Raw genomic sequence first — 15,629 nt, 5'->3', positions numbered from 1 at the left:
TGCGGGGCTGCGGGCTGCGGGCTGCGGGGCTGGGGGCTGCGGGGCTGCGGGGCTGCGGGGCTGGGGGCTGCGGACTGCGGGCTGCGGGCTGCGGGGCTGGGGGCTGCGGGGCTGCGGGGCTGCGGGCTGCGGGGCCGGGGGGCTGCGGGCTGCGAGCAGCTCCCTGCTCCTGCGGCAGCCGCGGTGTGCTCACCGCGCTGTGCTGTGCTCCTGTGCCGTGGGGGCCCCGGTGTCCGGCCGGGCCGACACCGCGCTGTGTGAGCCCGGTGTCCGGCCGCGCTGTGTGACCGCGCCGTGCGGGCTGTGCGGGAACACGACACTCTGTGAAGGGCAGGGGGGCGAGGGGCGAGGTGTGCGGGGTCTGCAGCGCACGGCGGTGAGACGGTGACGGAGTGCGGAGGCGAGGCGGAGTGCGTGAGGGACCGCGCGTGTGAGGGCTGTGTGTGTCAGGGGTTGTGCGTGAGGGGCTGAGTGTGTGAGGGGCCGTGTGTGAGAGGCTGAGTGTGTGAGGGACCGTGAGTGTGAGGGACCGCGCGTGTGAGGGCTGTGTGTGTCAGGGGTTGTGCGTGAGGGGCTGAGTGTGTGAGGGGCCGTGTGTGAGAGGCTGAGTGCATGAGGGGCTGAGTGTGTGAGGGACCGTGAGTGTGAGGGACCGCGCGTGTGAGGGCTGTGTGTGTCAGGGGTTGTGCGTGAGGGGTTGTGTGTGTGAGGGGCCGAGTGTGTGAGGGGTTCTGTGTGAGAGGGGTTCTGTGTGTGTGAGGGGCCGAATGCGTGAGGGGTTCTCTGTGTGAGGGGCCGAGTGCGTGAGGGACCGTGAGTGTGAGGGGCTGAGTGTGTGAGGGGTTCTGTGTGAGAGGGGTTATGTGTGTGTGAGGGGTTCTGTGTGTGTGAGGGACCGTGTGTGTGAGCAATCGCGTGTGTGAGGGGTTTTGTGTGTGAGAGGCCGTGAGTGCGTGAGGAGCTGTGTGTGAAGAGCTGTGTGTGAGGGGCTGTGTGTGTGAGGGGCTGTGTGTGTGAGGGGCTGTGTGTGAGGGACCGTGTGTGTGAGGGACCGTGTGTGCGAGGGGCCGAGTGTGTGAGGGGCTGAGCGTGAGGCGGACACGCGGGTAGGCGGCCGTGCGGGACCGGAGCAAAGAGCCACGCTGCCGCGGCCCTCACCCCGCCCCGCCGCCCTCCGCCAGCCCCCGGGGCCGGGCTGCGCCGCCTGCGCCCGCCCCGTCCCTCGTTCCCCTCGCTCCCCCTGCTGCCGCCGGGACTTCCCTTGGCGCTCTATTCGGCCGTGCGGCGCCGCTCCCCCGGCATGTCCCGCAGCCGGGCTTCGCCCGGCGCCCGGCCTCTGTGAGGCCTCCGGCCGCGGGCCAGGCGGGGCCGAGGGGCCATGGGGGGCTCCTGAGGGAGCGGGGAGCGGAGCGCCCGGCCCGCGCCGCCACCATGGAGCCGCCGCCGCCGCCGCCGCCGCCCGGCGCCCCCGGCGCGGCCGAGCCCGCCGCCTGCCCCAAGGACACCGACCGCCAGCTGCGCCTCCGCCTCTGCGTCCTCAACGAGATCCTCAGCACCGAGCGCGACTACGTGGGGACCCTGCGCTTCCTGCAGTCGGTGAGTGGCCCCGCGGGGCTGGGGAGCGCCCTCGGGGCGCGGCGGGGCCGGGGGCCGGCCCGGAGCGGCTCCTCCCGCGGGCCGGGGGCCGCGAGGGCGGCGGGGCGCAAGTTGTGAAGTGGCCGTGCCGGGTCCGCAGCGCCGACACAGTTTGTGCCGGAGAGGCCGGCGGCGGGGGCCGCGGGCAGCGCGGGGCCGGCGGAGCCGCGGTCCTCTGGCCCCGCGGACCCGGCGGCGCATCTGCTCTCGGAATGCCTCGTCCCCGTGGCTGCTGTTGTTTAGAAGCTGCTTTTACACGCACTTGGAGAATCTACCCTTGCTGTCGGTTATTTATAAATAAATATTGCACGTATATCTTTGTTTAATGGTAAACACGAATTTGTGATTGTGCCGGGGGTGTGTGTGCATGTGGAAACAATTATACCTGCCTCTGAAATTATTCACGGGCTAGTTCAGAAGAAAAAAAAAATCCATCTGGATATTTCCATTTTCCTATAAAGGTTCTAAATGTGGAATTCATCTGTGTACCACCACACTCCTGCAAATGACTAGAAGAGCCTGCAGTAAAAGTTACTAGATAACAGATACAGCATAAAAAAACCCAAGAAGAATAAACTAATGATCACACAGAGATCAAAAATCAAAGCAAAGGAAGTCTCTGCAGAGATTTCTAAAAGGTTGGTCAGGGCAGAAATTCTTTCTGGTGTTTTTCTAGATAAAGACTAAACTCTGGTTTCATCTAAAAGGGCTTAGACCCTGGGCCCCTTTTGACCTGTCCTTCTGGCAAGATTTTTGTTTGTTTTTTAAAACAGTTTGTCTTCAGTGTTTTTCAGATTCACCAAAGTGGCAAACTGTCTAGCATAAAAGATAAATGACAAGGATGTGGTTGCTTTATGAACTGGTCTCTACTTGAACCCTCCTCTTCTCTCTCCAGCAGTTGAACTCAGAGCCTTTAATTTGAGTTTTCAAACTGAAGTGCCAGTTAGCTTCATTTAGAACTGTGGTTTTGTCTCAGTGTGAGGAGGTTTTCTTCTGAAAGCTGTAAGATGTAGACGAGCCACCCCGCCCTACTGACAAAACAAAACCAAAACCCCTCAGAAAACTCCTCTGTCCTAAGTACTGAATTTGAGATTTTGTTAGCTGCAAGCTAGAATGTAGCTTGAAGCTACATACATTTTTAATTCTGGTTCTTACAGTTAAATGTATTCACAGTGTTAGCTAAATGGGATTTTCATGTATTAAAACACCAAAACAGGTCTTTTATTTATTTGCATTCATGAACTTGGCAGTTTCCATTAGAGCAGCAGTGAGTAGTATGCCCTAGGTAGTGGCAGGAGAGGATCCTGACAGAGTGCACTGAAGTCTCAGCTGGCACTGCTGGCAGTCACAGCCCCTCTGAGGGGCTCTGTCACCAGGTGTAGAGTGGCTGTGGTGATGTCTTGGTGTTGGTTCTGCAATTGCAGCTTTACCCCCCTACGGAATTTGTGTTTCGGTAATTCTGTTTGAATAAAGCACTCAGGGATAGGATCTTTCTTATCTCTGGCCTTAGTCTAGAGCAGCATTCTTCATACACAGGCTTAACTTGGTGCACATGTCAAATATTCATGTGCTGTCCTAAATAATGTTGGTTTCTTCATCACTGACCTACATCTTAAGGACTGAATCTCTACAAGTGCTTTTGGATAGCTGAGTGGTGTTAGCCCCAAGGAAAGGAGAAGGAAGATCTGCTGCAGCGTGTGAGGCTGAAAGGAGCAGTATTGGGATGGAATTTTTAAAAATACAATTTGGGGTGTGAAATATTTTCTGCATAAATTGCGTGGATGGCCGTAACTTAATCCTTCTAACAAGACAGCCCACAGGAAAGAATCCTGCCCCACCTCCCACACGGGACAGCCACCACAACGTGCAAGGACAGTATCATCTATATAATCGCTGGGATTAGATGCAGTTATAGGCCAAAAGTTCTGCTTTATGACACTGATGAAAGCAGTGCTGTTCCCTGGGTCTCTGTTCTCTCGGCTCTGCTTGGCCACATAACTGGTGTTGGCTGGGCGTGCGCAGGGGCCACCCCTCCTGCCCCGTGGATCCCTGTTTGCCCCACTCAGGGTCAGTGTGGGCAGCACTACCCGGTGCTGAATAAACGGGCACCGTTACACATCCTGGGCTGGCACAGCAGGTTAGCACTCCAAGGTTGGGTGTTAGTTCCACAGTGTGCATTGTACTGAAATGGTTTGTGCTCCGTTTGATCCGGACGTTGTTTTGGCTGCTCTGATAGACTGTGGTTCTGTGCCGGAGAGCTGCAGAGCCCAGATCCTCTGCAAACTTCTTCTGTCAAAAAGGAGATGAGACAGATGTGGGGTATGGGTTTCTTCGCTTGGGAAGCTTCAGTGTCTTGGGTTAAATAAAGGAAAGCTAAATCTTGTATCTGTTATCATCATTAAGAGTTTCCTCCAAGTAGGCTGGGACAGTTGTGCTTATGTGAGGGAATCTGTGCTCTTGGTTAAATATTTGCTATTGAAGCCCTAGTCCTCATTAAGTGTTCTCAATAAACAATGTTTTAAAAAGCAAACAGCTAAATTCTATGGGTTTATTCACAGCATTGAAGTTGCTTGCTAGCAGCAGCTTCCTGTGTTCCCTGGTAATGTATAAGGATCTCTTAAGTATTTAGAATCTTGTAAGTATTTAATACTATGCAGTTGCAAATAAATCAAAGTAACTTCAATTTAGTTACTGTATTTTAATCTGTTTTAGGAGATGATCATGTGATCATGTTTAAGGGAAGGTTTCCTTTTTCTTTTCTTTTTCTATGCTTAGAAATGTTTTCCCACTATATTATGCCAAAATAGGTTCATTATTGGCATAAGGACTCGGTCCTTATTTGCTTTGCCTAAAAGATTGTGGTCCATATTTTGCTTTCATAAATTAATAAAGTGGGTATATAAAGTATAGTTAAAGTTATTATTAGGTAATTTAAGTTATAGAACATGGAGTTCTATTTTCTAAGAATAAAAATAGTGTTAGTCACTGTTAAGAATATTTTATTGTGAGTTGTGTACTCATTTAATGAAAATGCTACAGATGTTTATTTGTTTAAATAAAGTAGTCTCTAGAATCTGTTATGCTTCATACCTAAAGTAATTTTGACAAATGGAGTTGTATCTGCAAGTTTAACTGGAATGCCCCATCCTTTCTCACTTTGTATGTGATTTGTAGTAATTTTATTCCGTTTAATTTTGGACATGAGAAGGCCTTCCTAGCCAGTTGAGCTCCTGTTTAGTTTCTGGTACTCCTGTTGATACTTGTATTATATGTGTGTGTGTATATCTGTCTGTCTGTCTGTCTATCTACCTATTAATGTGTGTGTTAACAGTGCATTATCTATTATAGAACAAAGTATCATAACTATGGAGAGAATGAAGCTCAATAGCTTTACCCTGTGCTTTGCTCCACATCTTACGAGGTGAGATGATCAGTTCCAAGGGATATAGCTGTTTTTTAAAGCAGACTCTGGATTTTATATTAAATTGTCATATAATACAGATATGACACTATATGTACGGTTATTTCAATAGTTCCAGCTGTCCTAGATATTTCCTCAAAGTAAGGAAGGAGAGGGGAAAACACTTTTCTACCAGCTCACGGCTGATAACCCAAAGTTACTGATTTAATTATGAATACACACAGTATTGTGTCCTGTCCTATTTGCCATTTTGCGAGGCAGGGATGGTATTATTGCTAATATCATCCTTGAAGAAGTGCTGTGTTACTCCTGAGTATTAATAGACAATTCAGCAGTTATGCAGCTGTGTTACTGGCTGTACTAGTCAAGGCTCATTACACAGCCAAACTTTTTAAGCAGCAGGGAGAACTGCATGGCGTAGATGGAAATGTACTGCTGCTAACATCATTAAAGAACCACTGATCACAGAAGTAGCAAAGTGGAAAATTGTCAGAACCTAGTGGAGCTTTAGTAAAAGTTTGAGGAGTAAGATAAACTTCAAAGACATAAAGGCAGATAATTCTCCTGTAAGTCTCTGGTGTGATCATAAACCATGAGGATCCTCAGTCTCCAGACTTTAGGATTCAGTTATTCCTTTGGCCTCTTTTAACTCTGTAATGTATACAGAAGTGTTTATATTGTCCTATGTAATATTGCAAATACTTCTTTTTTTTGTGAGAGGGAATGACACCAGGTGATGATTTAGTTCGAGTGCCCAGCTGGATAAATGGCAGCCTCTGTCTGGTGGCGTGCAGTCCTGTGCAGGAGTGTGGGGCTGCCAGCACACTGCCGGGGGTGCAGCGTCTGCAGGGTGCAGCCCTCGGCTTACCCCGGCTCTGTAACTGTTCTGGAGCGTCTGCTGGTCTGGAGAAGCCATGCACAGTTTGTTGGGAAAAGAGAGGTTGTGGTGTGTGTGACTGCTGCATGGCCGTTCCACCGAAACCCTGTCAAGTCTGACACTTGTGTTTCAGTCATGAAAGACCAGCTCTCAAGGAAGGACACACAGGAGCCCTGAGCAACTTCAGACATACTCACTGGCATCATCTAAAAAGAGACGAAATAGTGAGTACACAGGAGTTAGCTGGCAGGTTTTTAGAGGGTTTGTTTTTACCATTTTGTAGACACAATCATGAATTACATGTGGAAGTGTTGGAGCAGTAGATATCCAATACACTGGATTGCAGTGGTGGATACTCTGTTGCATCACCTTTTCCCCCCACATGCATTTATTTCACTGAACATTCAGCTCAAACCTGCACATTGAGCTCCCACAGCTCCGATAATTGCGAATATATAAAGCCAAATTGTTCTCTGCATTGTATAGAAATATGTCTCTTTCATCTTTCCAGAGACAAACCACCAACTTGTAAATTTTAATGTCAGAATGACAGGATGTACTTTTAGCTTGAGCAATTGCTGTTTGTTCTGTGCAGGCCTGAAAATAGTAGGACAGGTGAATTGTTCTTACCAGATAGGTATCAAATTGGATAAGTAATCGTACCAGTACGATTTTTAGGTTTTAGTATCATGCATTCCTTTACTTTTGTATGAAAACTACAAGTGCTCTTCAATTCTATCAATTGTATAAATGTTTCGTTAGGACATGTGCCATCAGATAAATTAGCCCACATCCTACTGACTGAAAATATTTGTGTTTTGCTCCCCTTTCTTGCTTGCTTTGTCGGTGTAATTGATCTGTCTCTGGGTTTTGCACTCCACCCATCTTGAAACGTGATAAGCATCGCAGGCTTTGTTTGGTCTTTCCCCACCCCCCCTTCCCTTTCTATTTCGCAATCTTGTTTGCATCCAAGATGAGGCTCTGGTCTCTAATAAGGGAGCAGACAGACCATTTGTCTCAGCTGGGAGCTGTGGATTCCTGTCCTCCCCTGTTCTCTGCCTGTTCACCCTCCGCAGAGACAGAGAAACGCTGATTCTGGAAGGTGAACCATATGGTTTGGGTAATGTTGCTCCTTTATTATGATACAGCGAAAAGAGCACTTGGGGAAGAGAAAGGAGATGGGAAAGGAAATTGTTTGGAAGTGATCTAAATTAGCTTTGCTGATCTGTTATTTTGGGTCAGTTGGTCACCTACCGCCAGTTGTTAGAGCTGCAAACGATCAAGATGTTCTTCTGTTCAGTTTTAACGTCATGGAGCTTTTTTTGTTTTTAAAGCCTGGTTCCCGATGTATGTAAATTGAGGAAGATTACGGCTTTCATTTTAAATGACACGTTTGTAGCCCTTATGGTTGTAAAGCACGAATCGTAGATAGAAAATTAGCAAAACAAAAATGCTCCTGAGTTTTTAGGGGCTTTTGTTGTGACTCTTGAATTTGGCAATTTTGCTAGTAGAGTTTTCTATTCAGACCAAGTATAGTGCAAAATCAACAGCTAAAGGCTGAAGTGCAAATAGTTTAAAAGGCTCTTTTGCCCCAGATACAAAGAAAGAAAGTGAAGAAAACAGTCTGGATGTAGAAAGATGAAGCAAAAATGAGAAACCGAAAAGCAAAACAAAGCAAAGAGAAAGCTCTGAAAATATTTATTCATCTGAGCCTGTGGTCTGGAGAGCCCAGGTTACAGGCACAGGTCTAAGATCAGGGCTGGCGGATGCAGAATACCCAGGTCCTCTCCTGCTCTGAGCTGTATGAGCTTAGTGTGTCGCCTTGAAAACAGTGTGCCGAGCTCGTGCCTTTTGCAGTGAGGCTTTTCAAATCAGTTACGTAGGAGTACAGCAGGTTTTTGTGTGAAAGAAGGGGTTTATTCTTTCTGCACTCTCACAGAATTTCCATGGTGAGAAAGTATCACTACATTCCCTGTGCAGTTTCACCAGTTTACTGCCATACAGGTGAGAGCTAAAACTAATTTCTTTTTGCTTCCCTTAACTCATTCCACTTGGTGTGCATCTGACCCTCGTTAGCGTTTTTCTCAGACCTACTTTGGTCTTGTTACATCCTTTGGAATGAGGTGTCTGACCCGGTTGTGGCTCTGCATGCCTCCCTCCTCCTGGCTGCTGTGCTGTGATCAGTCAGCCCTTTTGCCGTTTGTCCCTCCCTCTCATTTCAGACCTGCCAGTTGTTGTTTGAACATGTGCCACGATCTCCGAGGGAGAAGGGAGTGCTTGGCTGCCCTGGGCTTTCCCAGAGCCGGCTGGTGCCTCTGCAACAGAGCTCTGCTGCGATAGCTGTGGGAGCTGAGGGCAGGGAGGGATGGGGATCAAACTGTGAGCCAAGCAGTGCAGAGAGCAGAGGGTTGGAGTTGCTCCGTACATGGCTGGACTGTGTGGATGCATGTTTGATTTTGCAACATTTTCACCTGATAGTTGCAGGAAGTAGACTGATACCCGTAATGGGAACTTGTTTGTCCCTAAATATAGGAAGCAAAAAAGTTTAAAAGCTTTGATAATTTTCCACTCCCCATAGGCAGGAGTACTGGTTGGCAGGGATGGGAAATGTAATTGTTCAATTTTACATTGTATCGTAGAATCATGAAAAGTAGCCTTGGAGAGAATCTTGACAAACCGTCCCATCATGTTCTGGTACGGAAATACCTTCATTCCTGATGGTTTATCCTGGTGGTTAGATGTTGTCAATATTAGAAATGTCTTGGTAATGCCTAACGTAGTGTCTAATCTTTTCAGAGTTCTTTTTTTCCTTTGCGTCATCCCTTAAATAGTTCAAGAATGTTTATACATTTTGCTTCAGATTCTGCTAAATTGTCAAACTGTTCAGTTTGCTTTCTGAAAAACTATTTAATTTTACTTCTGGTAATTCCTGTGCTATTACGTGGATTCTCTGATCTATTTGTATCCTGAACTCTAGTGCCCAAAAGACCAGGTGCAAGGCACTCCCAAGGTTTAGCAGTACCAAGTGAGGCTGTGGATTACTTAACAGGTTTTGTGCAGTATACAGAGCATTACTGTCACAGGAGAGAAAGGTTTGTCTGAGTTTGTACCTGCATTTGGGGACAACTCATGGCTCATACCAGTGACTGTGACTGGGTGTCACATAAAGCGTTTACGGGAGCACTCGGGTGGTCAGACTGCCGGGCGCTGCCCTGCAGGTGCCACCCTGAACCCTCCTGGTGTGTGTGCAGGCCAGCTGTCCTGTGTGTGCATCCTGCTCTCCCAGGGGCACCCGGCACAGAGCGTTTCTGAGCCTTGAAGCAGCAGGATCCCCCAAGCACAGGGTCTGCCTTTGGGCACCCACATAGTCTGTGACAGATTAAGCTGTCAAGGAATTACTTATTTCTGTTGCCTGCCTATTGCTTGCTTCAAGCACTTACAAGAAAATATAAAGGGACTGTGTGAACTTCTGTCTTCTTTCCAGCTGTAGAATCCCTTTTCTGTTTTTGTCTCCCCAAATGGATTTCCAGCCTGCAGTGGTAAAGGCTTGCACAGTTGTAATGTGGTTTGGGATGTAAATAGTGTTATATCTTTTGGTTTTGATGAAGCTTGAAATTCCTGTGCAAATGGCAGCCTGTCCTGGTTACCAGGAGTGAGTACAGCTAGGGACAAGGAAAAACTTGAAATAATCCACCACGCAGTTTCTCAATTGGCTCCAAAGACTTCTTGTGGAGCAGTGCAGTTCATGCAAAGCCATCTCATCCACACTGAGCACTACCTTTGACTGCTTTTCCCTTCTGTATCGCAAATTGTAGGCTTGGCTGGGGTTTGCACCAACAGCATGCGTGAGATCCGATGGAAGTGTTGGATTTAAATATTGCCGCAGATGAAGAGTCCTGCTTAATTACCCAGTCAGGTGTGATTAAAGCTTTCACGCTGCCTCTGCAGGTGTGATTGCAGAGAACTGCAGTGGGCCTGCACTGGGGCAGAACCTCAGGGTGCCTGTCTGGTTAAAACACCTGACTTTGTCACCCTGCTGTAGATGCCATCCATCTGAAGAGACACTGGCTCCCTTTGAACTGCACATCTCCAGAGCAGAGTGAGTGAAAACTGCTCTGTGATGAGAAAACAGCTCCTTCACTCTTCCTAATGAGTCTTCCTCCTTGCTTATCCAGCTGAGTGCCATATGTCAGGCCATGAGACACTGAGTGCCCCAAGCTGATTGTTTCTCAGATAGGCCACTTCCAGCCTAGGGGCAGAAAGGCAGAATTGGCTGTTGGCCTGTCTGCCCTTTCACCCAGTGCTATCAGCACAAGAGCTTGTTACAAAGCAGCTGGCAATGCCACTTCCGACAGTCCCGGAAACAGTGACAACTTTATGTCATGTATCTCTGAGCTGCAGACAGGGCCATAGATTTCCAAATCCTGATTATTTAAAGGTTGGTGTGAGATAATGGGGCTGTGGAACTGAGTTACAGGAGCATTTAGGTTCATGTGAGGATACTGGGTCGTTCTCACTGCTATTCCCATTGCTGAAATTATTTTTTATGGAAGCATATCAGCCATACAAATAATACCTGCAGTTAATCTGACGTCTCATGACTCGTGGAGTAAATTTTGTGACCATTCTTAACCTTTCATTTTGTACTTCTGGTTTTGCTGTGGTGAGTTCTTGTGCCAACAGGTTAATTTGTTGGTTCCCAAACCACTTTGCTTGTCTAAAATGAGGACACTGTTCTTTAAAACAAGTGCAGTTATTTAGTTCTTAAAAATCTTCATAGACTAGTCTTAATTTATTTGGCTCAGTAATACATTTTCAGTTGAAAAGAAAAGAAGGAGCAAACCATCTGATAGGCAGAGTGCTGTTTATATATTCCCTGTGGATTTGTCAGTTGTTAAGATACCACTTGCTAAGTGATAGGACCAACATTTCCAGGGCTCCTGCCTCAAGCATATGTTAGGAACTGTTTGACTGGATGTTTTGGGAGTGGAACTTGATGTGATTGGGGCAGGAGTTTGGCTCACACAAATGAGGCTGCTGGTCTAGTTGTGAGGCAGAGCTGCCGCCAGTGACACCAAACCCACATCCTTCCTGCTGACACGTCTCGGCCCAGGGCGTCAGGGTGGGCAAATGCTAATCCCTGAGAGGCACACTGCTTGCCCCCTCCCTGAGAACACCTCTTTTACACAGAGCTTGCTACAGCCTTTGTACCAGTGGCCCTGACTGCTGAGCCTGCCACCAAGGAATTGGTGCTCATCTTTGGGATCTGAGCAATTTACTAAGGAACAGCTTTACACCCAAGGGTCTCATTTTGCTGGATGTCTGCCAGATGTTTACTACCTTTGTACATGACAGAATGAGCTTAGATTTTAAAAAAGCCTAACAGGATCATCCATATCCTCTTACACCTTCTTTTATCTACAGTAAATCACATTAGTGATAACACTTCTGTCTTGAAGGTTTTGCCTGCTCATGCTTCTGGCATCCTAGCATGGTTAATTTGGAGCAGCCTGTTGTGGGATACATGAAGGAAATACTTGTCAGCAAAGAGGGGAAACATAAAAGGTTGTGTTCAGGGATAATTTTGGATGCTGAGGAAGATGACTATGAGAGGAGTTCCCTGATACTCCATGTGTGTGTCACTGGTGGAGAGCCTTGCTTTGTGGCAGACTCCCTGATAAGAGCTCACTGAAATGCAAATTCTTATCTCAGATAGGTGGTGGATTTCAGCAAAAGTCTCTGGTCCCATGGGACTTTCTGTCTGATCTGGCAACTGCTTTGAAGGCATCACCTCACAGGGAGCCTTGGCTGTTAACCTCAACACTGGGCGGCCAAAGAAGCCCCTTCCATTTTGTATGAAGGGGCAGTAACGGAGGGCTGTAAGAGTTTTTTGGCCTCTCAGACCTGATTCCTAAATAGCATCCATGTTGTTGTGGAGAAAATGGACAAGCTCCATGTAGGAGTGAGTGAGTAGGCTGTGTGCTATTTAATATGTAGGTCACAGAGGAGAGGGCACGGACACAGAAGTTTACCTGTGTTGTGAGACCTGATCGGTGGTTAACGCCCTGTGTTGTTAAGCAGGAGACTTAGGCTAGAAATGCAGTAAAGAAAACAGTGCCACTCTTGGGCCCTGTGGCCAGCTGGCATGACCTGGTCCTGTGCTGTACCGTTGAACTCTGCAAGCAGGATGGCTGCATCCGGGCTGCCTGCTGGGAGTGCTCCTTGGCCTGTCCTGCCTGGCACATGCCTGGCCATTGTTTGGGACAGTGCTGCCAGGCCCAGGCCAGAGCCACAGTGTACCAGTTTTGTCCCGGAGCTGCCAGGCCCAGGTGCGTGTCCTGGCCCTGGGGCTCACCAGTGGCTCTGGGTCCCACGCCAGGCTCTGGCGCTTAGTGCTACAGCAGGAGTCTGCTAGATTGGAGCTCACACCCACACCTAGTGCTAGCTTTTCCTTGAGGGTCTTGCTGTACATGGTGTTACTTCTGATGCTTTGTTATATCAAAGTTGTAGGTGCCAGGCCAGAAATGTGTTTTGTCAGCCTTCCTTAGATTTTGTCGTTATTGACTCTTGCCATCATTACTTGGGATCTTTTATTTTCTTTAATCTGTGAAGGAGGAGACAGAAAGGAAATACAATTTGGATGGCTGACAACTACTTCAGGACAGTGCGAAAAGGAACTGGATGTTACTTACCTCATTCAGTGTGAACATTGTCAGCTGAGATACTGTAGACTGAAAGTACTTTGGTCCTTCCTGTGAAGGGTGCTTGATCATTTCTCTTCTATTTACTTCCCTTTTTACTGAAGAAAATCAAGGGCTTCAAATGATAATCACTGGACACTTGCATATAATTTTTTAGCTCATATACCTCTGGGTGCTGGTGGTTCTGTTTGTTGTGTTACTGAAACTGTGCTCAGAAATCAGTTCAGATGGGAAGCAGCTGTTTGTGAGGAGGGTGTTGACAGGACAATAAGGGCAGAACAGTGGGGGAAATTTTCTGAAGAGAGAGCTGCAGAAGTGCATTTGCTTTGAGCATTGGTTTGTCAGAGGCATGATGCCTCAACAGGAAAAGGAGAGATGCAGCTTGGGGAGACACTTTTCACAGAGTTTGTCTCCTTTGCTGGCTCTTAAGAATGCACGTGGAAAACTACCACTGTTACAAATCCATGTCCCATCTTCTGTGCTGGCACAAGTCATCTCTTCACATGAGGAGAGTGTGTTCTGGAAACTTGTCAGTAAATAAGTAACTTTTCAGGCTATATGGACCAAAGAGAGTATTTTGGGGAGGTATGGTTGAAAAGTGAGATTTACCAATTAAGTTGTTTATACCAGGGGAAAGTACCATGGGAGTTTTTAACTTAGTCATTAAATGGTAGAGGGGACATGAAATGTGGTGCATTGAGTGTTGCAGGATCTGTTTGCTGGGCTTTTTACTGAGCAGCCTTCAGCTCTGCCAGCCCTGAACTCCCAGGGCTGTGCTGTGTTCACTCCTCTGGCTGTGACATTGCCTCCATGTTCTGCTTGCTACTGCCTTCCTTTGCGGTGACTGCAGAGCCCTTGTGCAAGGACAGGCAGTCTTACTGTAGGTGCCTTTCTTCACTTCTGTGCATTCATCCTTCCAACACTTAGCAGCAGCATTTGCCAGAATAGCTGTGCTTAGGTGTTAGAGGGAACAAGAGCAAAAAGCATTTAGAAACAAAATTGGACCACTGAATTGAAAGTATAATTCTTGAACTAACCACAGTTGAAAAGAGTATTGGTTTGAGATGAATGGACGGAGTCAAAAAGAAGCACAAATCAATACTTCTGTACTGAAGTAAATACATCTGTGATTAGAATGGGTCACTAAGACACATGACAGGCATCCTTACATAATCCTTCACTATTTACTAACTCTGGTAGTTCTCTGAAAAAATCAGCTGTGGACAGTTCCTGTTGTTATAAATTAATACTTATGCACAGTTTTTATTACTTTGGTTTGATTTTTGTTGTTGGTTTGGGTGGGGTTTTCTATGTGTTTGCCAAATGCGGCAATTACTCAGTGAGCAAAACAGTCCCTGAAGAAATGTGTGCTTTCCTCTTTTTGACAGTTAAGCAAGCCTTTCTTTCTCTTTCTAAGTGTGCTTGGGTTCGTCGTGCTTTTTGGCATGGTGAATAGATGAAGCTGATCAAACTTGCTTTATGGATCAATCTGTTGGTGAAGGGTGCTGGAAGGTTTGTGCAGTTACCCCAAGTAGCAGAGCAAAATAGAAAAGAGAAGGAGTATGTAGGGTGATACTGTGTTTTGCATGATGTGTGGAAGAGGCCTTTTGGGGATTCTGCTAGCTCTGCAGACCTCATCCTGGGGGGTGCAGAAACCAGGGGGAGCTGGGGAAGCTCAGCCTGTTCTAGCAGGGGCCCGTCAGCTTCTGCTTGCAGAACGTGAACGTGGTGAACAGCAAGGTACATCCGGTCTTTCCACTGTGACCTCTGTTTTCTTCCCTACTGAAAAACAGCTAATATGTGTTTTTGATGTGAAATAAAGCTGGGAGGAGCAGCCAGGCTCTTAATGGGCTTTGTCTGTTACACTCTGCATGCACTGTCATAAGAGACCCGTTTGCACAATGTGGGGTATCTTTCTTAAGCAGTTGCACAAGAAAAGCCACAATATTTGGAAAGTAAAGTATGAATCAAAATTTTTACAGCACACAAGCAGAGGAACTGAAATTTGCAAACTGCAAGCAAGAATGAAGTTGCAGTGGCAGCAGTTACCATGTCCAGGTGGTGTGTGGAGGCAAGGCTGCATGACTTCAGTTCTCTTTTAGTATGGCTTTGGGTGAGCTGCTGTGGCAGCGTGGTATCAAAAACCAGTTCAATCCGGTGCAAGGAAGCTTTTCAGACTATTTCACTTAGAGAAGAAGAAAATTTTGTTGTGAAGCGCATTAAGAATAAAAATGCTGGTTCATGCAGCACTTTTTTGGCTGGATCATCTCAAAGTAGAGCACCAGTATTTAGTAGATGGAGAAACTGAGGTGCAGAAAGGCAAAATGAGTTGTCCAAAGGGTGCAAATGAAGTAACTAACAGAGCCTTGTCTCCATTTCTTACCTTTGGGAGAGAAGGCTGAGCAAAAGATGTCACATAAACGATGTGACTTTTTTCGTGGAAAAGTGCAACAAAAATGTTAATTCTTCAATTCAGTCTCTGACAACCAGCTGCCACATCCTGGGCAGATAGCACTCAAGGAACTGGTGGTCTTAGCTCAGTTCCGGGGCGTCTGTTAGGCATAACCAGAGGCAGCGTCTGTGCACAGACGAAGAATCCGTGGGGATGGAAGGCACTAGCAGTTCTCCCCTCTGGGAGTGCCTCTGCAGGCTGCAGGACCTGTGCTGGGAGAGTCTTCCTGCCCAAGTGCTCCTGTGTGAACACAAGGGCTAGAATGTAAGTCTTGGCCCTTCAGGAACTGCCAGTCACCACTTTCCCAGTACTCTCAGGAGGTAGTAAAAATGTAAACAAAGAAGCTATGTCAGGTCTCAGAATTACTCAGTGACAGTTGTCTGAACAGTTGTGCTCATGCTAAAATCTCAGCAAGCCCAAGTGCAAACTCTTGGACATCTGGTTTCGTGCTTGCCTATTCTGTGTGCTAGCTGCTGGAACAAATCCTTCTCAACACTATGCAGAAGTACTTTCTAAAGCAGTAAGTGCAAGTCGGAGTTCTGC

The 15,629-nt window shown here is 47.3% G+C and overlaps 1 protein-coding gene across 3 annotated transcripts in view; it reads left to right on the top strand.

Moving 5' to 3' along the window:
• Positions 1–1,273: 1,273 nt before the first annotated feature.
• Positions 1,274–15,629, top strand: part of PREX1 (phosphatidylinositol-3,4,5-trisphosphate dependent Rac exchange factor 1) — a 103,764-nt gene continuing 89,408 nt past the window's right edge. For 2 of the 3 annotated variants that reach the window (XM_066199287.1, XM_066199286.1), the window contains exon 1: positions 1,366–1,596. In XM_066199287.1, coding sequence (XP_066055384.1) covers positions 1,432–1,596 — 165 coding nt within the window. In that variant the 5' untranslated portion in view covers positions 1,366–1,431. Of the gene's footprint in view, positions 1,597–15,629 lie in introns of all 3 variants that reach the window. The other variant, XM_066199288.1, reaches the window with a different exon arrangement.

This window comes from Chamaea fasciata, unplaced genomic scaffold (genome assembly GCF_029207755.1).
Source record: "Chamaea fasciata isolate MVZ Bird 193981 ecotype frontalis unplaced genomic scaffold, bChaFas1.0.hap1 SCAF_17, whole genome shotgun sequence".
Lineage (NCBI taxonomy): Eukaryota > Metazoa > Chordata > Aves > Passeriformes > Sylviidae > Chamaea > Chamaea fasciata.
The sequence above is the reverse complement of the archived record's forward strand: the minus strand, read 5'-3'. Positions and strand labels throughout refer to the sequence as shown.